This window comes from Vipera ursinii, assembly GCF_947247035.1.
Source record: "Vipera ursinii genome assembly, chromosome: 1".
NCBI lineage: Eukaryota > Metazoa > Chordata > Lepidosauria > Squamata > Viperidae > Vipera > Vipera ursinii.
This window is the reverse complement of record NC_139512.1, coordinates 248,530,711-248,555,828: the sequence shown is the minus strand read 5'-3', so window position 1 is coordinate 248,555,828 and position 25,118 is coordinate 248,530,711. Positions and strand designations below refer to the sequence as shown.

Here is a 25,118-nt window from a genome sequence, read left to right as displayed (position 1 = left end):
AACCCTATACCATTTCAGACAAATGGCTGTCCAGTCTCTTCTTAAAAACTTCCAGTGTTGGAGCATTGGTGGAGCAGTGGGCTAATGCCTCCTTAAGTAACATCAGCTGCCTGCATTTAGTGCAGGTTCACATCCCACCAGGCTCAAGGTTGACTCAGCTTTCCATCCTTCTGAGGTAGGTAAAATGAGGACCCAGATTGTTGGGGGCAATTAAGCTGACTTTGTAATAATGCCGCTTGGGGGGGGGGCTGAAAGCCTTAATAAGCAGGCATATACATAGAATGAAGGCTACTGCTAAGCACATTGATTGTGCTTAGATTGTAAGCCGCCCTGAGTCTTCGGAGAAGGGCGGGATATAAATGAGATTAAAAATAAAAATAAAAAATAAAAAATTCACCACTTCTGGAGGCAGGTTGTTCCACTGGTTAGCTGTTCTAACTGTCAGGAAGTTTCTCCTTAGTTCTAGGTTGCTTCTCTCCTTGCTTCTTGTCCTGCTTTCAGGTGCTTTGGAGAATAGCTTGACTCCCTCTTCTTTGTGGCAGCCCCTGAGATATTGGAACACTGCTATCATGTCACCCCTCACCCTTCTCTTCGTTAAACTACACATACCCAATTCCAGCAACCATTCCTTATATGTTTTAGCCTCCAGCCCCTCAATCATCTTTGTTGCTCTTCTCTGTACTCTTTCTAGAGCAGGGGTCTTCAAATTTGGCCCTTTTATGACTTGTGGACTTCAACTCCCAGAATTCCTCAGCCAGGCACACTGGCTGAGGAATTCTGGGAGTTGAAGTCCACAAGTCATAAAAGGGCCAAGTTTGAAGACCCCTGTTCTAGAGTCTGTCTTTTTTACATCGTGGTGACCAAAACTGGATGCAGTATTCCAGGTGTGGCCTTACCAAGGCATTGTAAAGTGGTATTAGATTGGGCAAGATAAGGCCAGCCCAGGGCGGGAGGAGGAGGCGGAGGAGGAGCAGTGGTCAAGACTGATTGCCCCTGAAACGAAAGACAAGCCAGGGCTCCGGACCGTTTATTTGCCTGCAGCCACACCTGAAGGAAAGCCCGGCCTTCAGTCCTGGGACTGCGCGCGCAGGACCACGTGGCCCGATGTGACGTCCGAGCCTCCGAGCTAATCGAGGTTAGGATTGCGGGCAGAACGTGTGGAATCCGGCGCTACGGCCGGCCGAGAGTTGAAAGATCGAGGCTTGCCCAGCGGCAGAGCGTCCCTTGCCAGCCACCGGTAGCGCGGGGGAGCTGTTAGTGCAGGGGTAGGCAACCTCGGCTCTTTTATGACTCATGGACTTCAACTCCCAGAATTCCTGAGCCAGCATAGCTGGCTCAGGAATTCTGGGGGTTGAAGTCCATGAGTCATAAAAGAGCCGAGGTTGCCTACCCCTGTGTTAGTGGCTGCTCGTCCCGCCTGCTTTCTTAACGCGGCTGCTGATGGGGTGAGGTCCCTTGGAGTGGATCTCTTCCGCCTCATTTGCTTGCTAATTGGGTTTTTGTTTTTAGCAATCGAAATCTCGTTTTCGGGGAAGAAACAACGGCTCCGTAGCCAGGCCGCGAAGTTAATCCGAGGCTTCGGGGCGGGGGGGGGGGAGAGGCAAGCGAGCCTTTGGAAGGAAAGCAGCCACAGGCGTCTCTTTATTTTTTATTTTTTATTTTTAATTTTTTTATTACATTTATATCCCGCCCTTCTCCGAAGACTCAGGGCGGCTTACAAGTTTAGCAGTAGCCTTCATTCTATGTATATGCCGGCTTGTTAGGGCTTTCACACACACACCCCAAGCGGCATTATTACAAAGTCAGCTTATTGCCCCCAACAATCTGGGTCCTCATTTTACCTACCTCGGAAGGATGGAAGGCTGAGTCAACCTTGAGCCTGGTGGGATGCGAACCTGCACTAATTGCAGGCAGCCCACTGCTCCACCAAGGCTCTTTAGATCCGGAATAGATAGATCTGTAGGCGGAGCGGCTCTCTCCCTTCCCTCCACCCCGGCCTTTATGTAAATAATGATAAACGAGCGAGGTGTGAAAAGAATTCCCCCGCCCCCCAAAAAAAAGACTCAAGGCAAGACAACCAAACAACATCCCGCCCCCCTAAAAAAAACCCGAAAAAGAAAGATAAAGTAGCGCAGCTTGGAAATTTTCTAAAAGAGATTAGGTTTTGCTTCTGCTGGCTGCTTCTTTAAAAAAAACAACCACCAATTGTAGCCTGGAAAGATTATAAATCCCCGGAGTGACTCTTTTTTTCCTGCTTCTCCTTTCTCCATCTCTGGGGCTCTCCAAATTACAAGAGAAATATTTCTGGGTTATTTTGTATGCCCCCCCCCATTCCTCCCCCTTAAAAGACAATTAGAGGATTTGTTAAGAAAAATGATATGGTACGTCAAGTGTGAAAAGGAAAGTAAAACATTGGTAATGAAGCTTAACAAAAATCCTTGATAAAGAAGCCTTTAAAAATGAAAATAAAGCAGAAAATATTGGAGCCAGGAATTCTACTTGCAGTGACGGGATAGTAACTTTTATTTCATTTAATCTACTACTACTGAGTAAATCTGGATACATTGGAATTAATCTTATCCCATAGATTTGTACACACACCTTCATTTGCTTGGAGATGTGTGTTTACCATCATTTGTAATGGGTAAAGCATGCCTACTCAGAAGAAAAGTACTAAATTCAGAGATGCATAATCCAGTTAAGGAAAATGGCGTAGGATTACTTGAAAATTTTACACACTTTTTAAAATCTCTCATCTGGATCAAAAAATGGGAGTTATTCCATGCATTCTGATGAAGATTACAATATGTGGAAATTTACTTCAGAGTAAATATCCACTACCTTGTTTCCAAATAAAACAAGGCTGCTGTTAGGCGCAACCAATCAGATCCACAAGTGTAAGGTTCAAACTATTTATTGTATTCTGCCTATAGTACAGGAATCTCCCAGACTACTTGCCTTTCTTTAGAAACAGATAAAGGGGTGTGTGTGTCAGTCCTGGGTCTTTTGCGGCTATGCAATGATTCAAAGCTAATTTCCTCCTTGATTCCTCCTCCCTGTCTGGCTGGGTATTTTCCAACACCTGTGATCTAACCATACTTGATATTGGCTGAATCCTCCTATACTGGAATTCTGAGTAGGCAAGTATAACAGTTGTACGCACAGAACAAGTTCATCTGCGCATATTTGGCCTCCTTTGAGAAAGTAAGCTTAAAAACTGTGCAGCTAAGTAGTTGTACAGCAAGATGAGACTCATTTCAGGCCAGACTGAAGTACTGTATTTAAACATATCTAAAATATTTTTGCTTTTCCAGAAGGAGAATTCAAAAAGGTTGATTGTGCATTTCTGGCAAAATTCCTGTCCAGATTTTCAAGTAGTTTGGGAAAGAAATGACTGCAAAAACAATGGGTTTATTTCTTATCATTTGGCTTTGTGACATGTCACTTGTGAACATGAAAGCACTAGTTCACTAGAGCATTCTTCAATTTAAGGTCTCCCAGAAATACTAGACTACAATTCCCATCTCCCTCTTAGCCAAGGGGGTGGGTGGTGGGTGAAAGCTGAGGTTTCACCCATATGCAGTCAGTTTAGAAAATATTAACTTGACCTGATTAGGTAGGAAGGAAAATGGCATCTCTAGTAGGGAAAAAAAATTAGTCCAATTGCAAAAACACAAGTGACAGAGTTAATTTCTGCCCCAAAGTTAACCTGTAAATGTAGATGGCTATTCAACCTGTAAATGCAGGTGGCTATTCATTAACCTATGCAGGTAGGGGTCAATTTCTCCTTTTTCAGGGGCCTAAGGAGAAAGCCCACACAATTCCAATCTTGGGAGCACTTCTGTCTTTGGATTAATCAACAACTGAAAAAAGCTTCCAGGGCAGTGTAGAATAGAAGTCCCTGGATCATCCACATCCTGCTAAAATATCAGGGAGCAATGATTTTCAAAACATACTAAGCCTTAATGTGGATTTCCTGTTTACAGTTTAGCATGTTCTCTGAACCCAGCTAAGGATGGTTTAGCCAATAAACCATTCAAGAAAATCATGCCTTAGTGCACTATGTGATTATAGCCCAGGTATATGTCCATCTGGACCTAAAATTAAGCTAGAAAGGAAAAGGGGTGTTCATATATCACACCATAATGTAGTTTGTTTGCTTTTGGCTTGGGCTGTTGAACATGCCCATTTATTTTGGTTTGTAAATCTCAGCTTAGAGGTTAGCATTATCTATGTCTTTGGTTATTTGGCAGACTATAAAGCAAGCCATGGCTTAGTGTGACATGTGAACTCATCCCATGGTCTGACTATTTTACTTCAGTGATTTACAGCATCACCTAGTCTTTGGTGTGATGATTCAAAGTTTTTGTTTATTAGCATACTGCATCAATGAGGCTTTGTGTCAACTCCAAACCATAGCTGAAGCATTTGCATTTATCTAATCTGATGTTGTGTTGATTTCCATTTTCTCTGATGTGAGACTAAACTATTTGCGTCATTTCTGGTACTTCAGCAGTGATCATCCTGATGACACAGGGAGGACTAAGAGCTATCCAATTCCTATTGATCATGTCTTAATTGCAGCATATATGGCCACTGGTCACCTTCTCCTTTGCCATTTTGGTCTCTGCTGCCTAGAGTGAATTATTGAATGGCTTCAATTACAAGATCCCTAGTAAAAGCAATAGATCTCTCCATCAAAGAACTGCTTTGAAGCAGTAACTTACAAAGACCAACAATCAGACAACTTGAAAGATGGACTGGGAATTTATTTATTTTGTTTTCCAGATGACTGTTAAACTTTCACAGTACAGGAGAGAGTAGTGGAAGAGAGAGAAAGAGAGTGAGCGCTAATTTACAGACTCCTATTGCCGCATCCCACCCACTGGGTTAAGGAGTATAATTGATAGTTGGTTTTCCTATCTGACATATGGGAGTAGGAATTCTAGGAGGAAAAGAAACTCATCTACAAATAGGTGCATTTTAATTGGCCCTGTATTAAATTTTCATGATACCCATACACTGGCTGTGTTATTGAAGCAGAATTGAGATAAATGATAGTGGCATATGTTTGTGCTGCCTCCTAAAGAAAAGCACATTAAAGAGGATACTAAAACTTTGCCCACAGTAAGACAGGATCCCTACTAGTGACTTAAGCATTGTCTACCATCATTATAATGAAGACAGGTTTACACTGCCACAACAGTGACTGGGTTAGAAGATGCTATAAAGTCATTAGTAGGGCATCAAATTATGACAATCCTGTCACCCTGTAGCAATATATATTACTTCTGAATATTTCTGCATCGTAGCTGGTTCACTCTTCAATATTAAAAAAGTCAGCAGATAGTGAGTGCCATATGATATAAATAGGCAGAGAACTAATTGATTTGGTTTTTCCCCCAGCATTTCCCCCCATAATGCAGAGTCCACTTATTTGTTTTTGTTGATCAGCTGAGCGTTGATCCATTGGTTGTGACAAGAATTGACTAATTATGTCATGGTCTGATAGAGAGTAACTCACCCAAAGTCACCCACCTGGCTTCCATGCTTAAGGTGGGACTAGAACTCACAGTCTCCTGGTTACCAGCCTGTTGCCTTAACCACTAGACCAAACTGGTTCTCTGAAAATAAGGTGACATTGTAAACATTATGATTGGGAAGATCATGGTCTTGACAGCATACGTCTTTGTTGTCACTGTGATGACTATGCCCTTCAAAATATTATCTAAATATTTACCTTCCTATGCTCAAAAATTGACAGGGATGGATGGTTGCTAGTTAAGAGAAACACTATAATCATTTTAGACTATTTTGAAGGGCAGAGACATCCTGTGACAACAAAGGTACATATTGTCAAGTTCAAGGTCTTCCCATTCGTAATGTTTACAATGGTGAAAGCTGGAGTATCATAAAAATGGAATTAAGAAAAAAAATACGTTTTTGGATTCCAGTGCTGGAGAAAATAGTTGAGAATGTCATGAACCATGAAAAGAACGAATTGTTCAGTACAAATTGAAACAAAACCAGACTGTTCTTTGGAAGCATTATACTAAAGCTAAAATATTTTGAACATGTAATGTGAAGGCAAGAATCATTGGATAGGACACTAAGGCTTAGAAATAATTGGAGACAATTGAAAAGTGGCTTATAGAAGGCATACATGACACAAATTTGAGTTTTTAAGAACTCAAAGAAGCAGTTAACTGCCAGACCGACCAGATAAAATTGTAGCCATAAGATTATAATAGAAGTGTCACAGCTTTGGCTATGGCAAACAAAGCCCATCTTCATTAGCAATAGTGTGCTACAGCCATGACTACATCATGCTGTAAATGGTATAAATCACTCTATGAGTTCAGCCATAGCAATAAATAAAGGTGCTTTATCATTCTGTTTGGAAAAGTTAGGGTGTGATTCAAGGTATGCTGAGAATCACCCAAAGATCTAGCTATGAGCTATGGACATAGTTTCTGTATATATCTGCGGTATATGGTTTCACTCATCTTCCAAGCATCTCAAAAAATAAGCTTAACTGAGACAGAAGCAGGGCCCAAAGGGAGACCAAAACAAGCATTTGGTCCAAGTCTCAAGGTTGGAAGAAGGTCAAATTTAGACTCTTGCGTTTGTTTGTTTTTGATAGATGCATATGCTGATTTCTCTAAAAGAGTTCAAGGCAACTTTAAGTAGAAATTTCCATTTTAAATCACAATGCCTCCTTCTTATTTCACCTTTGTTTTTTGAATGTGTCATTTTTACCAAAAGCTTGAAGTAATCCAGATATTCTGAATCTCTGATAGAGCAAAATCAAAGAAATCCCTTTGAGGAAACCTTGGCCAGATTGGCAACCTTGTATTTGGCTTTCAGAAAGGTAAATGCTCCTGGACTTAGAGCTCTAGTCCTCATGACTAGCTAAGCCACAATGTGGTATATTTGATTTTCGCTTAAGGTGTTCTACATATGAATCCATTATGATTGCAACTTTTTATTGTGGCTTGACTCAGCATAATAGATGAGGCTGATTATGGTTTATTTAGATCAACATGGAACACAAGTCGGCGAGACTAGTTTCCTGCAATCCACAAAAGTAATTTCTTGAGAATATTATCCCACTTCAGTATAAGAATAACTTTGACTCCTAGATGTCTGGATACATAGAAGACATACCAATAACATACCTGCATTTTATTAGATTTTCCCAGAAAAGAAGCATCTTTCCTTCTCATTGTTATAAATCACGCCTAGGCATCTTCCAACAGAAATGGAACCTGTAGGAATTTTGCTGATTTCTTGTTTGTGAACTCAGAACACCTATCTAAACTCAGACACACTGAGTTTCCCACATGCAGGTCCTACTTTAAAGGGATAAAATATCTACCTAGAGCTGGAGAAGACCTCTGTTTGAAACATTAGAAAAAAGTTACTGATAAGTTGTGCAAACATCCTGAACCCCAAGGAGCTAATCTGGGTAATAATAATAATAATAATAATAATAATAATAATAATAATAATAATAATAATAATAATAAGTTGGAAGGGACCTTGGAGGTCATCTAGTCCAACCCCCTGCTCAGGCAGGAAACCCTATACCATTTCAGCCAAATGGCTGTTCAATCTCTTCTTAAAAGCCCAGTGTTGGAGCATTCACCACCTCTGGAGGCAGGTTGTTCCACTGGTTAATTGTTCTAACTGTCAGGAAGTTTCTCCTTAGTTCCAGGTTGCTTCTCTCCTTGATTAGTTTCCATCCATTGCTTCTTGTCCTCTAGTGTTCTGGGTAATCCTAGCCTCTATGTTACAGTGTGTTATGTGAAGGAAGTATGGAGTAAGGCACAGATGATTATTTGGAATTTATTTACTTTTTTTTTAATCTGCTGTGGCCTTTTCTTCATAGCTGACTCAAACTATAGTACTAATTACTGGCCTGTCAACTGGAAGAAAAATACACCCACATAAATTATGCCTTTCCTATAACTGGTTCCTATTTTGTGACAGTCATGAGGTTATAGACTGACCCTGACCTTACCTGGCAGTTGCAAGTCAAATGAAGGAAAGGGATAGATTTCTCAACCACTCTAATCTGGGACACCTACAATGGCAGATTAGGCATCTGTTGAGCTTCCTGACTAACAGGTTGTGGGTACAAGATGAAGTGGGAGGGAGTTTTGTGTTCTTCACATTCTATCCTCTGGTCTGTTTGGCTATTTCTGAGCAAGGCTATAACACTCTTCTGAAAGAGAGCTAAACCTATAGTCAAAATGACAGGTCCCAGGCATAGAGGGGCTCTACTCTAGGAATAAACAAGGAACGCCGAAGACAACTATTGAATAGTTGTTGCTATTGAATAGTTGTTGCTATTGAGCTGTTGACTCGTGCTGTAAAGGAGCAAAGGTGCTGGGAGTGAATGACCAATGCATTCATTTCTGATCTTATGGCTGGCAAACCAGGAAGTACTGGTGGAAAGCCATGGAGAATACACACAGACTTCTGATTTACACAACTTACACAACTGTGATTAGCTTGCACCGTTAACAACATGGTGCTCAGTGCCACCAAAGCCGGAATGAACTAAGTAAGTAACTGTGATGCATTGCATGAAGAGCTGAATTGTAGACCCTGCAGCTTGAATGAGTCTGGGCCTGGAAGAGTTGGCTGGTCAGGGAGACAATTTTTAGAGGCTTTTGCAGGTCTTCAGACACAACAGCAACAACAACATGGCTGTGTAAAACCTCTTGTCAACGGAAGAGGAAAACTTGTAATGAATACAATGGAGACAGAACTGGCCACATGCAGCTACAGAACCCACCTCTCCCAATTGATCTTTTGTGAAGCAGAGCTCTTTCAGAAGAGACCACATCTCTGTTAAAAAAAGCGGGCCTCTCATTCTTACAAAAGTGCCCTAGACTCATGTTTGTAAAGAGCTTGCATAAGATCAGACAAGCACTGGCAGGTGCCTCTGAGGATGTCAGAACCCTCCTCATGGGAATCACGAGGGTTTCCAGTTTCCAGGGGATAGAGGCACTTGCAGCAACTTAAAGAGGAACTGAGCAGACAAATGATAGGTGAAGCATGCCAGATCATATCCATTGTGAGAATGGTGTCAGGATAAGAGAGAAAGCACAAGCTTAAAAGTACAGCAGCTCCTTACTTCAGATTCAGACTTCAGATTGCCTCGGTTATAAGATTTATTTATTTTATTTATTATTTATTTTATTTTAATTCCATTTATATCCCGCCCTTCTCCGAAGACTCAGGGCGGCTTACAAGCTTAGCAGTAGCCTTCATTCTATGTATATGCCTGCTTATTAGGGCTTTCAGACATACCCCAAGCGGCATTATTACAAAGTCAGCTTAATTGCCCCCAACAATCTGGGTCCTCATCTCCCAAGATGGAGATGAGACAAAGGCAGGGATGATGAGGTTGACAGAAAAGAGATTGACAAGGCATGTCCATACTGTGGTTAGGGGCAAGTGTGGAAGGAAGACCTCAATCTTTGTCTCTTATGTTCACCTGATTTCTTTCTGAGGCATCCAAAGTAACATACTTTGTCCTTCAATTCTATGTTAGCCTTCTTCACACCAATCCTGTGAGACAGGTGAGACTCAGCTAAAGTGTCTCGAATTCCCCACAATGCTTTATGGCTCGAGGGGAGGAGGGGGCTCTGTTCAATATTTCAACCAGTATGTCATGTTTTCCTGTCCTTCCCTGCCTGATAAATGGAAAGTGCTAATGGACATCTAGTACTAAAGTGATTCATCCTGCTTTCCTGTCTGGCATATGTCAAGTCATAGAACGTACCCGATTGTTTTAGGTCTGTTCTTAATCTAATTTCTGCTGTTTCAGGGTTTTTTCTGGGGGGAAAGGAGGATGAATCAACCCAGTGGGAACATCATCCAGAAATGGTCAAAAACAAAGCTGCTTACTGTTAGGCTTTAGCAAGTTCTGTATGGGATCTAACACCAGCATTTGGAGACCATTTAAGAAGGCACGATTGATTTAAGAAGCCTTGATTGCACAGCTCAGTCCAGGATTTTGAAACATTTATTCCCTAAACTGATTATCATCTATTGGGATGCCTAGATAATAATCATGGGTCATGAGGTGAAGAGCAGAATTCTGTCCATGCTTATTAAGAAGTGAGCTCCACTGACTAACTGCCAGGAAAACGGATTCAGGACTGCAAACTGGAACTTACTTTTAGGGGGGGGGTCTGCAAGATACCTCAGATCCAAATTCATTGGGATGAAGAGGATTGCAGACTAGCCTGTTCTGAAGGGGCTGTAGAGCAAACTCGTCCCACACTGGTACCCGAGGAAGTGGATGGAGGAGTAAAGCAGGAATATTCCTGGAGCATAGATTTAAAAAAGTCAAGAGGGCGACTGCAACAGTCTGAACAAAGTTGATAAGTATTCAAAAAAAAAAGGGCAAAATTTTGATCACACACTTTTTAAAAAATTTTGCTGACACCCTCCAGTAAAGATATGCAAGGTGGAGGAGAAAGTTATACACAGAATTGGTATGTTTCAGAAATGTATAGGTATGTATGTATGTATGCAGTGCTTTTTTTGTAAAAGAAAAAGGTGCCGGAACTCACACACGTCATACAACTTGCCTTGCCTACCCTACAAGGTTCTATCCAAAAAAAGGTGCCGGAACTCCGTTCTGAGCATTCTATGACAAAAAAAGCCCTGTATGTATGTATGTATGTATGTATGTATGTATGTATGTATGTATGTATAAAATTTGTTTGCTGCTCACGTCTTATCCAAGGCCTCTGGGAGGCTTACAACATATTTTCCAAGGTGGAGCCTTTCCTATATCTTTATGAATAGTGAGACAACGCTAGACCAGTGTTTTAAACATCCATATTCTAGATTTCAGAATCTGAGAAAGAAACGGGGGGGGGGGGGGGGAGAAAGAGAAGGTGGCAGCTGATAGGAATGCCCGGCCTTCGCCCAGACCAGGGATAGGCAACCTCGGCTCTTTTATGACTCATGGACTTCAACTCCCAGAATTCCTGAGCTAGCTATGCTTCAGAAAAACTCAGCTATGCTGGCTCAGGAATACTGGGAGTTGAAGTCCATGAGTCATAAACGAGCCGAGGTTGCCTACCCCTGGCCCAGACAGATCGAGTAGCGTCGGTAGAAGGGAAAGCGCAAGTCTCGTGCGCGAGTCCGGACGACGTGGCGCTGCTTTCAAGAAAATGAAGGCGAGGCGGCGACGGAAGAGGCGGAGGCGCTGAAAGGAGGCGTGGCGAAGCGGGGTTGCCGGCTCCTCGTCCCGGCCTGTCCACCGGTTTTTAATTTCTCTCTTCCCCGCCATGTTCACGAAACATAGCCGTTTCTTCCCATTCATTTCTCCTTCGCCCTTGGCCCCTACTAGTAAAATTAGCCTTTTCGTCTTTGGGAAAAGGTCCTGTGGATTGAAGATGCTTCGGAGTCAGTTACATTAACACAGGGTTCTTCAAACTTGACCTTTTTATGACTTGTGGACTTCAACTCCCAGAATTCCTCAGTCTGCGTGCCAGGCTGAGGAATTCTGGGGGTTGAAGTCCATGAGTCATAAAAGGGCCAAGTTTGAAGACCCCTGCATTAACACATTGTCTCAAGCTCTTTCGGTTGAAGTCGGTCAGTAGAAAAGGCATCGCACAAAACTTCACCTTTGGTTTCACACACACCCGCCTTTTCTCTACAGGGGCGAAGAAACGAGACCACCTGAGGGGGCCGATGGCACAGAAGGGTGTCTGACTGGCCTGACTGTGGATAATGCAAGATGGGACCATTTTTGTTTGTGAATTATGCATGACTTAGGGGGCAGGTAGAGAAAGGAACCGGTAAAAATAAAGGGTCCCCTTTCTTTTTAATTGAGTGACAAGTCCCTGCAGTTTTCTCTTCTCTTGCCATTGCCTACTTCCTCGAGTTGAGAGAAAGTGTCGGGATCAAGGTCACCTAACTGGCTTTGGGCCTAAAGCTGGACTAGAACTCACCTAAACACTACAACAAAGTAACTTTTATTGTATTGGGTGGGGTGTAGTTGGGCAACTTGCTAACCTGGTGAGTCAAAAGGATTCTCCACCCCCACCAGCCAGGCAAAATTCAGCTAGATTTCATCCCTGAAGATGGAATAGTTCTTGAGCTTTTGCACCACATATAAACAGATTGAAAATAATTGTAAAAAAAAGTATTTTTTTATTTCTTGCCCCACCGTAACTCCAGTTGACATAACCAATTTGATTCATGGAAAGAGGTCAGACAAAAATCACTGGCCATTTTAGTGGCTTCCGAGGCCACAAAGTTTAATACCCATAGCGCCAAAGCTGGGAACCACCGTAGATTCTTCTTCACGTGGCGTTAGGCAAAGACGAAAACAAATGCTAATCCGGCAGGGTTCGCACGACACAAAGACCCGCTGAAAGGAGGTTGGGCTGAACTGTGGGAACGGAGCCAAAGGCTTTGTTGAGATGTGACCCTCTTCTGCTGTCAGCTCACAAAGGAAACTAAAAAATAAATAATTGCGGGGAGGGGGCTGGATGAGAATGCGCGATCGTACAGGAAAGGCTATCCAGTTTATTTGTCGCGGTGTGTGTGTGTGTGTGTGTGTGTGTGTGTGTTTAGAGCCGAAGAATTATTTTTCTTGGATCCGAGAGAGAACCCCTTTAGGATCTGATGCCAAAAGAACGGAATGCTACTTACGGAAATCGCTCGGAGTTTAGAGACAAGGAATCAGCAATGCGTTTACGCGGGCTCAGTGATTTACCAAGCCGATCTTGGCTGGCGTTACCTGGGCTTAAAAACTGAACAAGGTGGGACTAACGACGGTAGAATATTTCAGGTGTTAGCCCCGCTGGGAAGCCACTAGATACCCCCAGAAGAAAGTAATAAAACCCGGCCTCCTTAATTATTCGTGAATTCCTCAGGAGCCCCACTCAGCGAAGAAGTCCCCCTCCCCCGAATAAAGTTCTGCCAAGCAACGGGCCTTATTACGGAGGAAGATTTTTTTTAATTTTTTTTATTTAAAGTACCTTTCTTATTGTCAGCGTCTTATTGCTCCGCCATCACTACTCGACTGGGCGGCCGAATACCCCCGGAGTTTGAACGCGAAAGCTGGGGATTTGTTAGGGTTTCTTCGCGTTTCAACTGAAGACTTTGCTGCGGTGCTTTGTAGGGTCGCCACGGCTTGTTTGCTACAGTTTCGGCCATCCTAATTCTGGGAGGAGGCCCAAGGATTTGGTTCGAGATAAGCGGGCGGGAAGGACTTCAGGGCTCAAATGACCAAGTCGCTGTTTCGATTCTCCGAAATATTAATTAACTCTAATCTATGGAGGGAAATTACTCTTCCATCTTGGGTTTATTGGGTAAACGGTACAGTAACAGTGCAATAAACTGCCTCAATTTCAAGGCAGAGGTTTGGATGGGACTATCTATCGGCTCTTTCGTAGACCGACGGAGTAGAAGGATTGCAGTTTTAACCGGATGGCATACACCGGAAACGCTATTTCCCCCAAGCCCATAAACGGGAAGGACGACAATCCCCATCGGCCCCAGCTATCGTTCTCTCTGGGGACGACGCAAGTCGCCTGTTCAGTCCTTTCGGGTCCTCTAATTTAAGAAACACTCTCATAAATCGCGACGACCAGGAGACCTGTGACACCTAGAAGATGAAACCGTTTTTTTGGTACATCGGTTGCCGAGGATTACGGTTCTCCTTCTCAGGGGCAGTCCACAAAGATACGCTCAGTAGTAATTGGGGGGAGGGGGTTACAAAAAAGGGGGGGGGAGGAAGGGAGGAGACAGAGGATTCATGCTACCAATTTTTTCCTGTTCTTTGAGCTGTAAAATACAGTCCCTGGAAAAAATAAAAATGCTGATAGCATTCTTGTGATTCCCTTCTCTGCCAATCCAGCCCTTGGTGTTTAGGGTCCTCAAAGGAGGAAAACAACCTTGGGTTCCCTTTCCCGCCCGCCCGCCCTTTATTTTTGACGCGTTTTGTCTCGACAGGACTCGGGGAGGCCTGGGGCCACTCAAGTCGAGCCAGCCCTCTGGACAACGTAGGTCGCGAGCTGGGATCCCACCTGCTTCAGGTAGGAATGCAACAGGCGGGCGAGCAGCTCTTTCCTGCCAGGCGTCAGGGTGCGTGGGAGCAGGCCTCGAAGGGCAGACTTTTTAGCAACGAAGGGGCATTGACTTGAAATGGAGGCTTTCATAAGCTTAGACAAGTGGGGTCAGTTCGGGCCCGGCAAGGTTTCAAGTGGCCTCATGTAAGTATCTGGGAAGCTGGGAAAGTTGCGGTACTTTTCCAGTCACGTTGGCTTCAACTCCCATCATGCCCTACCACTGTGGCTTTTCTGAACCACGGTCGTTAAAGCCCAATCCATCTGGAGAGCATCCCGCTGGCAAAACAGCTCCGACTCGACCTAGTCGTGTAAATAATGTTTATGCGTTTTATAAAACGTGCTTACCTTCCAACACCATCACGGCCTCAGAAGAAACACACGTGGACTCCAGAACGCCCCGATAAATGAAAGATCCATAGACCAAGGGTTAGTTATTCACATGGGGGCATGAAGAACATAGTAGCCTAAGGGATAGGAGGTTGGTTTTTTTTGGTATCGTCTGATTGAGTAACAATCTTAGATGGAAAGGTGAAGTATACATTTAATTGTTAAAAGAGGGGGGGAAAACCACCTTACTCCCATGAAACTTGTTTACCATCAGTTTGGTGGCGTCGAGGTATTCTGGACTTTAATCTCGATCATTCAAACCAGGCATGACGAAGCTGGGGTAGGGAATGATGGAAGCTATGGACAGTTCAGATGGAAGGGGAGCCTGGCTCCGAAAGACTAGTACCATTGCGGCCCTTTTCTTCGGAAGTAAGGGCTACAATTGCCGCCTCGGTGATTAGGATTTGACTGGGCAAGGAGAAGGCCCTTTAGAATAGAATAGAGCTGGGAGGGACCTTGGAGGCCTTCTGCTCTTTCCTGGGCCTCTTCTTTGGACGTCCTGAGTTGTGGTTTATAGGCCACCCAACCGTCCTTGCAGTGCTCTAAAGCAAATCTCATTTCCATTATGCGGGTTGCTACATTTTGTCTCGCACTCGCTCTCCCGGTTCAGCTGCGTCTGATTCTCGGAGTCTGTCTGGAAAAGTCCCTGTAGTTTTCTTGGCAAGGTTTTTCAGAAGTGTTTTGTCTTTGCCTCCTTTCTAGGGCTGAGAGAAAGTGACTGGCTCAAGGTTACCCAACTGGCTTTCTGCCTTAGGCGGGACTAGAACTCCCAGTCTCCCGGTTTCTAGACTTAATGGCTTAACCACTCCAAAGCCATTCCACATTTGCAATTTTTAGTGCCATCCAGCCACTGCCGGAGGCAAGACATGGCGAACATAGATAGCTTTTATACGTCCACACAGATTGGCCCCCGGGGTGGGGGGGTGGGGGGAGACAGGAGCGCTAAGGACTGAAATTGCCAGGCAGGAAATGGTCAAAAGTGGAGCCTGCAGTTCTCCACTTCTTGTTAGAAGGCAATCTCGGCAGAACCAGGAGAAAAAATTTATGCGCTCAGGGAAAGTTGATCTTTGCTCTCTTCTTTCTTTCAGACTTTGGATGGTTTCATTTTTGTGGTAGCTCCTGATGGCAAGATCATGTATATTTCGGAGACTGCCTCGGTACACTTGGGTTTATCGCAGGTACGTTAATCATCCCAGTGGAATCGACCTCAACATACCTCAACATACCTCAACATCCATCCATCCATCCATCCATCCATCCCTCTATCTATCTATCTATCTATCTATCTATCTATCTATCTATCTATCTATCTATCATCTATCTATCTATCTACCTACCTACCTATCTATCTATCTATCTATCTATCTATCTATCTATCTATCTATCTATCTATCTATCTATCTATCTATCTCTATTTCTATATCTATCTATCTATCTATCTATCTATTATCTATCTATCTATCTATCTATCTATCTATCTATCTATCTATCTATCTATGTATCTATCTATCTATCATCTATCTCTATATCTCTATTTTAAATGCTCTGTCTTGAACATTTCGTGGTCAGATCAATCTGAAATCCAACGTCCCGTCCCCCGGGAGGGACCCCTCCATTAAAAACATACCTCCGATTAAAAACATAGCCCCCCCATTAAAAACAGCTATTTGGTGTTCTAAAGAGATAGAGTGGTTTTTGTTAAATGGACTTGTCTTTAGTTCAATGGACTTGTCTTCTGAAAGTCTTTCCTAGGACACTGCGTTTTGTGAATGCCTTGAATCCATCTCATTCCAAATCAAGAACATGTTTTCAAATCCCCTTGAAGGCGACTCCAGTGGAGTGAGGCCATCAGGGTTGAGACTTCAGGTCTTCTCAAAATGATCAGAAGGATACCAAGAGCAATGGGGACAAGTTGCTGTTTGGGACACCTCTGTGGAATAACGCAGGTGGTGTTTCCAGTTTTACACTCTTTCCCTGTGCTGCTCTGACAGTGTGCTCCAATTTGGAAGCTGCCTTGGAGTCGGTGGTAGTCATTCCAGGGAAATATAGAGAATTGAAGCTTCCGGATGCATTCTATTCTGCTCATTGGGATTTACTGGTTTTGATTAAACCTTTAAACTGCAGCCTCAAGAGTGATGCTGTTCTGGCCACAGTTCTAGGCTGGAACTCAGCGACCTTCCCGCTCCATCAAATTATCTCCACATAGAAAAACCTGGTGCGTCTTTTGGCCCAGCCTTTTCATAGCCTGCTTGCTCTACTAGGTGAAAGGATACTTTTTTTTAACCGTACAAGCAGAGGAGGGATGTCAAGATTAGCCATTTAATTTAACCGCCTTAACCTGCGATAAATTTCCATCCCAAACCTTCAGCAGCGTTCTGTAGCCTCTAGATCCTTCCCCACGAGGGGATCACTCGAGCCACCCGCCCTCCCTCCCTCCAAACGAGTGGAAGATCGTGGCCTGGAGGAGGGCCAGAAGTTGTTGGGTGTCTTGCTTGCTCGTTGCCTACCTCAGCAGGCAGAGAGCAAGCAAAAGCCTAAGGGCCCATTCGCTGGGTTCGCACGCAGCCTGGTTCGCACGAGCTGGGTTCACCCAATGCCATTAAATCCTAACCCAGGGATCTTCAAACTTGGCCCTTTTATGACTTGTGGACTTCAACTCCCAGAATTCCTCAGCCAGCGTGCCTGGCTGAGGAATTCTGGGAGTTGAAGTCCACAAGTCATAAAAGGGCCAAGTTTGAAGACCCCTGTCCTAACCAGAGCCCACGACGTGCGAACTCAGGCTTTGGGGGGGGGAATGGAACCCGTCGTCCCATTTATTGTGTGGATCGGGGGGGGGTCTTCCCAGTCAAAGCCCCAGTCTTCCCCCAGCCTCAGACCCGAACCGGCAACCCTGCCTCAATACGCTGCAGCGCTCTTCTCCCCCCACCCCCGCCCCGCTTCCTTTCTTTCAGGTAGAGCTGACCGGCAACAGCATTTACGAATACATCCACCCGGCCGATCACGACGAGATGACCGCCGTCCTCACCGCTCATCAGCCCTACCATTCCCACTTCGTTCAGGGTAACTCGCTCGGGCGGGGAAGGAAAGGCGGCGGCGGCGGAGGAGGAGGAGGAGGAGGAGGAGGAAGGGGGGGGGTCGCGCGAGCAGCCTCCTCCCTGACATGCGCACTCTCCTCCTTTGCCTCGCAGAGTACGAGATCGAGCGCTCCTTTTTCCTACGGATGAAATGCGTCTTGGCCAAGAGGAACGCGGGCCTCACCTGCGGAGGCTACAAGGTAGGTAGCGGCGCCAGCGCCAACTGGTGGCCAAGCTGAGAACTGCCGGAGTCCCGGCTGGCGGAAGGTATACTATTGAACGTGTAAAAGGCGCCTTGGAAACTCCACAACGAGGGTGGGTGGGGTCCCTTGGTGGCTGTCCGCGCCTGGCTGTTTTCTTGCAGACGTTTCGTTACCCAAACTAGGCAACATCATCAGGGCTGGTATGCTACTCACTCCAAGTATTGCCGGCTTGCCCAATTTGGCGCTCTTGAAACTGCGGATCCCCCGCCTTTTGGGAATCTGGCAGCTCTGAAAGCATTGCAATCCCAGCCTATCTGGAAAGGGTCAGATTGCAGCGCTTTCCCTTTGAATGTCTTGCAGTTGTTGGCCCGGGTAGTGGCTGCGTTCTTGTCTTTTCAGATAGGAGGTTTTTCCTCCGAGGCTTCATGCTAATTGAGATAGAGATGTCGCCCACACTTATTTAGGAGGAAGCCCCATACTGTGAAATTTATAGCTGAGTAAACAGGCATAGGATTAGTTTGTAAAGCAGCGAGCCTCTGCATACTTGGGAGTAAGCCCCTTGAAATCCACTTAAGCCCCCATGATTTCACTCAGCTTAAATTCAGGGAAATCTATACATCCCCAGCATACAGAAAACAAGTTTGCCTTCTCTGTTACCGTTATGGATAAACCCCCAATACGCTGAATGGGGGTAGGCTTGCACACTAAGAATCACTGAAGGGGCATTCAAATTTCAAGGATCCTTATTTGGTAGGGAGATCCTAGAGAAATCAAGTTCAGATATTCTTGGTTAATTTAAAAGGCTGAGTATTCTGTTGGTGGTGGAATTATTTTTTTTTCAGTGCAGCCTGAAAATTAGAATTTTGCTTAAGGCTAAAACCTATGTAGTTATTAATTTTACACTACTTGATGGAACTTGTGTCTGAACAGAGGCATAGGGGGCTGAGGGCTGAGCTTTAAAAGATTACTGAAGAGGTTTTTGTCTTAAGCTTCATGGATTGCAGGACATTCATCTCTGAAAGCAAGCCTATGAAATAATATTTTTTTTAAAAAAAGGGCTTCAATGAGCCTTAGTGTAATTACTTGTTGAATGAAAATAGCTGAATTGTCTGCGGACGTCTATAGTATTTCTTGGGATTGGTTCTGTGCCAATCTTGTTTCAGAAGTTTTTATTTATGTAGCCAGGATCTCTCCTCTTGCTCCATATTGTCTTTCCAGCCATTAATGTAGCCTGTCTCATAAACCCATGCAGTGTACAGAACTGTTATCCTTTTGAATTCTTGCATGTTGACATGCTTTTATCAAGTGATAGGAAAGATCCCTCCAGGCAGGTTACATTCACTGTAACTCCTAAGGCTGTGTTCACAGTGATTCATAGTATCTTATAGGCCATTCCTTCATTAGAAATTAAAAGCAATTTATAGCATACACCATCACTGTGCTGATCTAACAGGAAGGAAAGCAGGTTTTATATCACCAGAATAATAGCTGGGTGTTGTTAGAAGAGCTATAAATTGCTACTGAAGAAATGCCCTATAAAATCATTAGCGCCATGAATTTCTGTAGCAATGGCTAGATGACACTATTACACACTGTGATTCACAAAAAGGAAAATTGTTTCAGGCCGCAAATCTATCTACAAATCCCATAGGATAGTTGCATTTATTTCAAAATCAGCGTGCATAGGGTTGTGTGGTGAAATATCACTAGAGGTAATTGTTTTATTCCATGCTTGAAGGTAAAATAATACTTGTTGAGGGCTCATCATTAGGATTGCTGGAGCATGGATACATGTTGTTTGCTTGTTACTATACAGTTGAAGACTGGCAGTGAATATAATTTAACTTTATTCAGGCTTGCACCAAAAGTGATCCTTTGGAAATATAAATGTATGAAGAGAGGAGCAATGAGAAGATACAAAATGGACTACAGGGTGCTTTCACTGAGAAGCATCAACATGTGGGGAGGGGATATCCTCCACGTTCCTTTTGGAATTCCCCCATTCAGACATGCATGTCATTCTAGTGTGCCTATCATATGGAAAACCTGGTTAATTGTATAATTGGGCTCTGATATACCCCACACTGATATACCCCTTGCATGGCAGAAGCCTGCAAGGGGGTGGGGGTGGCTTGCTGTTGTGTAGATGACTTGAGATGACTTTTTTTGTCTCTTTGCCCTGACAGGTGATTCATTGCAGTGGTTACCTAAAGATCCGCCAGTACAGCTTGGACATGTCCCCTTTTGATGGCTGTTACCAAAATGTTGGCTTGGTGGCAGTGGGCCACTCCTTACCCCCCAGTGCTGTGACGGAGATTAAGCTGCACAGCAATATGTTTATGTTTCGGGCCAGCCTGGATATGAAGCTTATCTTCCTTGATTCACGGTAAGTCATCACTTGGGCTTCCTTTAGGCCAACAATAGCCCAAACAAGATTAGGTGGCTGGTTGCTCTTTTCTTTTCTGAATCTATTTGGGCTTCCATCTCATTCTCATAGGGTTTGTTTGCTTTAATTTTGATCTAGTCTGCTGGTAAACCAACCTTACTGAGGCTTATTAACAAACCATGATTAAAAATCTGGCTTGGCATGATGTGTGAAGCCAATCTCATTCTGTCTTTCTCTCTCTCTCTTTCTCTCTCTTTTTGGTAGGGTAGCTGAGCTGACTGGTTATGAACCTCAGGACTTGATTGAGAAGACACTGTACCACCACGTCCATGGCTGTGACACTTTCCATTTGCGCTGCGCTCACCACCTGCGTAAGGAGCCTCTTCCCTTTGAGACTTTGAAGCCCTCAGCTGAGCCCTGTTTACTCAGAAGTAAGTCACACTGAGTTCAGAGGGACTTACTCCCAAAGTAAAGTGGGCTGACTGGCTGGGACTTTCCCAAGCAGAAGAGCAATTGAACTCACCTTTGCTAGTAAGACAGTCTCAGCACATAGTTGAAAAGAGAGGGATAACAAAATTAAGATATATTTTTCAACAGGTTGATAAAAAAAGGGAAGGGAAGGGGTGGGGGAAGGGATAGATACATTGCAAAGGGCAATATCTCCTATGGGTCCAGTCAGGCACACTTTGGGGAAGTTAGTAAGTCAAGATGGTTATCATGGCCACATGAACCAAGCCCCATCCCTTTTATTTTTATTTTTTTATTTTTTTTATTTTAATCCCATTTATATCCCGCCCTTCTCCAAAGACTCAGGGCGGCTTACAATTTAAGCACAAACCAGTGTGCTTAGCAGTAGCCTTCATTCTATGTATATGGCTGCTTATTAGGGCTTTCACCCCCCCCCCCAAGCGGCATTATTACAAAGTCAGCTTAATTGCCCCCAACAATCTGGGTCCTCATTTTACCTACCTCGGAAGGATGGAAGGCTGAGTCAACCTTGAGCCTGGTGGGACTTGAACCTGCACTAATTGCAGGCAGCTGGTGTTACTTAAGGAGGCATTAGCCCACTGCTCCACCAAGGCTCATACATTAGCCCACTGCTCCACCAAGGCTTATCTGTCTCTTGATGTTGCATGCACACACAAAGAAGTGGGGCTTTAAAATCACCAACTTTTAAAATCCTCTTCTTCAATAGATACTGCTGCTTCCAATATGTTACAAAAGAGCACATCCTTTTGTCATTCTTCCACCCATTAAGTACATGGCAGCAGGGGCTGGAGACACAACTTTAGAAAAGAAAAAAACACCAGCTTTTAAAGATATTTTATACAAGAAATGAATTCATTGTCTAGGGGAGCACTGTTTGATCTACTACGAATTGTGTTATTGTGATCATAATCACTAAATTCCTGTGACCATGAAACATTACTTTTTCCACACAGGATTTCTGTATTGTACTATAGCAGTAGATGCTCTGATTTCCGCCTGCTTCTATTTTTATCTTTGGCTTTGGTTCACTCTATCTGCAGTGAACATCAAGATAATGACCTGTATTGACTTCTTAGAATCATCCAGACATTCTTGAAGTAATATAAAGCCTATCTTCATGTCTATTATTACAACACAAATAGGTGACTCTAGAAGGTTGTTTCACTAGTAGGGAAATAAGAATTACAATAATGACAAAAGCAGCAACCAAATTTTTACTTGGGAGTTAACCTTAGTGAATTCAATGAGACTCACTTCTAGCAATAGCAATAGCACTTATATATCGCTTCATAGCATTTTACAGCACTCTCTAAGCAGTTTACATTGTTGCCCCCAACAATCTGGGTCCTCATTTTGCCGACCTCGGAAGGCTGAAAGGCTGAGGCAAGCTTGAGCTGGTCAGGATCAAACTCCTGGCAGTTGGCAGAGTTTGCCTGCAATATTGCATTCTAACCACTGCACCAACATATAAACACTATGTATACAGTATGTATGTATGTATAAATGTAGAATAGACAGGACACCATATGTGGTTAGGGGAGACCGTGAGTTCTACTCCCGCCTTAGCCATGAAAGTCAGCTGGGTGACTTTGGGCCAGTCGCTCTTTCTTGGCCCAAACTACCTCCTGGGGTTGTTGTTGTTGTGAGGAAAATAAGAGGAGAAAGGTATGTTGCATATGCTTGCAGCCTTGTGTTATTTATAAAATAATGTGGGATCTAAAGCAATCAATCAGTCAATGCATATATACATAAACAGAGATAGTAGAAACAAATTATTCTTCTGACTGTTACGAAAAGAATCATCCTCATATCTCCTAAATGTGACATAGCAGTGTCTAGTAACCATTTTGATATACCATATATTTGTAACATTACCTTTGTCTACAGCTCATAGTTGAGGCATCTTAAATTCATATTTAGCTGTTCCAGTTTTGAAGTAGTGTTTTCCACCTTTTGCCATTTTCCCCCCATGAGCACTATCTAACACACTTTATAGCCCTCCTCCCCTCTGACCACTGGACACTGTCCTCTATGGCAATCTTGGTTTAGGTTGGAAGAGACACCAAATATCTGGCTTGCCCAGAGACTCATGTGATGTCTAACTGCTAGTTTCCAAAGCTTTGTCACATTATGTAGGCTCTTTGTATACACAAGGGTAGTACTTTTTTTTTTTTGAAAGTGTGCTATACTTCAAATGACAATAGCTTGAGAATGCTACTTACTGGTGCATTATTTAAATTAGCAAAATGGGGGTTGCATGGCCATATCTTTTACTGTTTTTATGACTGGTGGTGGTTGTGGATCAGTAGCACCATTTTCACTTACTTAGTTGGCAAGTCACAAATGGAGCTTGCTTGCTATTAGTAGCTCCTATTAGTAACTTCATCATCTACCCTCCCTCTACATCTACAACCTATCAGCATGGTAGTTGTTTGTTTTTTTATATTCAGAAGAATGCTGGACTGTGTCCCAAAACAGTCCAATAGGCAGGTTTCTAGATGAGGAATACTTGTAACCTGTTAGTTGGGCAACATGCTGTGTGACTTAAGTCACCTATTCACCTAACTTTCTCTCCCCTCACGTACATGTTAAAGAAAGCAGTTTTTGACTGTTTATCCCATTGGTAGGTGATGCTTGATGGCAGGAAAATCTGCAATTCCAATTCATCTTTAAAAAATGCCAGTTTGAGAAAGTTTGTGCCACTTTATGCCAGTTTGGAAAAGCTCATGGAAAGAAAGGAAGGAAGGAAGGAAGAAAGAAAGAGAAAGAAAGAGAAAGAAAGAAAGAGAAAGAAAGAGAAAGAAGGAAAGAAAGAAAGAAAGAAAGAAAGAAAGAAAGAGGGCAGACTATATTTCAAAGAGGATTTTTAAAATATTTTTTCCCAAAGAACCTGAGACCTATTAAGGAAATGGAATAATCAACTCCACTTCTTAGAAAGTTTATTTTCATGAAGCAGTAAACATGCATGTTCCCCTTCCCCTGATTTTGCTCTGTTCTGTGATGTGTTAAGAATAGTGTATGAGAATGATTTGAAAGTGGCCTCTGTGGAATGCTATCTCAATTCTAAATGAGCAATTACAGTGAGATCTTTTGTTGATCCAGAACTATTCAAATCAAGGGAGGTTTGGGATTTTGGTCATTCTTACTTTCCTGCAACTCACTCTGATGACTAAAACCTATTTTATAACTACATGCACATGAAATAATACCATTGATTTCACCTTCACCTCCTGGTAAATGAGCCTAGGATAGTTTTTCAGGTTAGGATATACTTTTCCAAAGAAAGTTGCTTCACTGCTTTCCATAGTTTACTGATCCCCTTCTTGAGTTCTGTATCTTTTGTCTTCTGCCATAAGTGGAAAAACAGCAGGCAAAACCTCTTCTAATGTTTCAACTCCAAATGTGGGAGAAGTGATCACATTAAAGCTAAGACACCATCTAGAATGAATAGGTTTAAAGCCACTTTTTTGCTTTATGCATGTGCGATACCTTTAATTTTTGAAGTCCTGTGGATAATGCATGCACCTCAACCATCTTTGAAGTATACAGGATTCAGAATGACTTGTAAAATGCTCAGATTTTAGTCTTTTCAAATCTCACGCAAAGCCAGGTTCATTTCAGTGCTTCATTTTATAAGTAAAATTGAGAGAAAAGAGAATCCATGTTTATATTGCCCATTAAATGCCCTCTGAAATAGAGAATTAGGCTGGTCATTTACTGAAGAGAATAGATCATCTACTTATAGAAATTATTGTGTTGATGTTCCACTCTAAAGAAATTCAACTACTGTACAGGATCATTTAGTATGTTGACACTAGAAAATCTGAAGTCATTGATTAACAAAAAGTATTTGAAAAATAGCTCTTTGAGTACTTAAATTACCTGCTGCTTCTGTAATTGTCATTAAATAACTGCCTTCTGAAACATCATTTTGTAATTGATGAATTATTATCTGAAAAGAGGTCAGGTGCTGAAATTTTATAGCCGATTTTAGATAACTAAATCCTCCCCCCAATCTTCAGGGATTTGCTTCCGATACGTAGATACATAGACTTCTGATACATACTTCTGATACATAGATTTCTACTATAGGTAGTCTTCTGCATACTAGTTTCTTCAATTTGGAGCTCTCCAGATGTGTTGGATTGCAACTCCCAGTAAATTGGTAAGCACCATGTTGAGGAGGGGCAGGTTCTCTGTAAATATGAGATTGAGTCTCGTTGAATTCACTGCAGCTTACCTCTTAGCAGTCACATGTAGAATGACATAGTTAATAATCATTTATGTACTTTTGGTTCCTATGCTCTTCATGGAACAAATTGACTTCCAAGAATCCCTATGATAGCAATGGTAAAGGGCATGGCTATGTATCAAACAGGCAATAGGTTGTGGGGATAAGAAGTATTTCTTCTTGAAAAATAAATTAGTTTATGTGCTCTATAGAATGCATCAATGGTCTTTCCATAGT

The 25,118-nt window shown here is 43.0% G+C and overlaps 1 protein-coding gene across 1 annotated transcript in view; it reads left to right on the top strand.

The window, feature by feature from the left end:
- Positions 1 to 25,118, top strand: part of SIM1 (SIM bHLH transcription factor 1) — a gene marked incomplete at both ends in the record, with an annotated part of 71,312 nt that overhangs the window by 15,557 nt on the left and 30,637 nt on the right. Inside the window, 6 exons of the mRNA XM_083348348.1 lie at positions 13,996 to 14,078; positions 15,587 to 15,676; positions 17,450 to 17,558; positions 17,687 to 17,772; positions 19,962 to 20,161; positions 20,426 to 20,532. Coding sequence (XP_083204474.1) covers positions 13,996 to 14,078; positions 15,587 to 15,676; positions 17,450 to 17,558; positions 17,687 to 17,772; positions 19,962 to 20,161; positions 20,426 to 20,532 — 675 coding nt within the window. The remainder of the gene's footprint in view (positions 1 to 13,995; positions 14,079 to 15,586; positions 15,677 to 17,449; positions 17,559 to 17,686; positions 17,773 to 19,961; positions 20,162 to 20,425; positions 20,533 to 25,118) is intronic.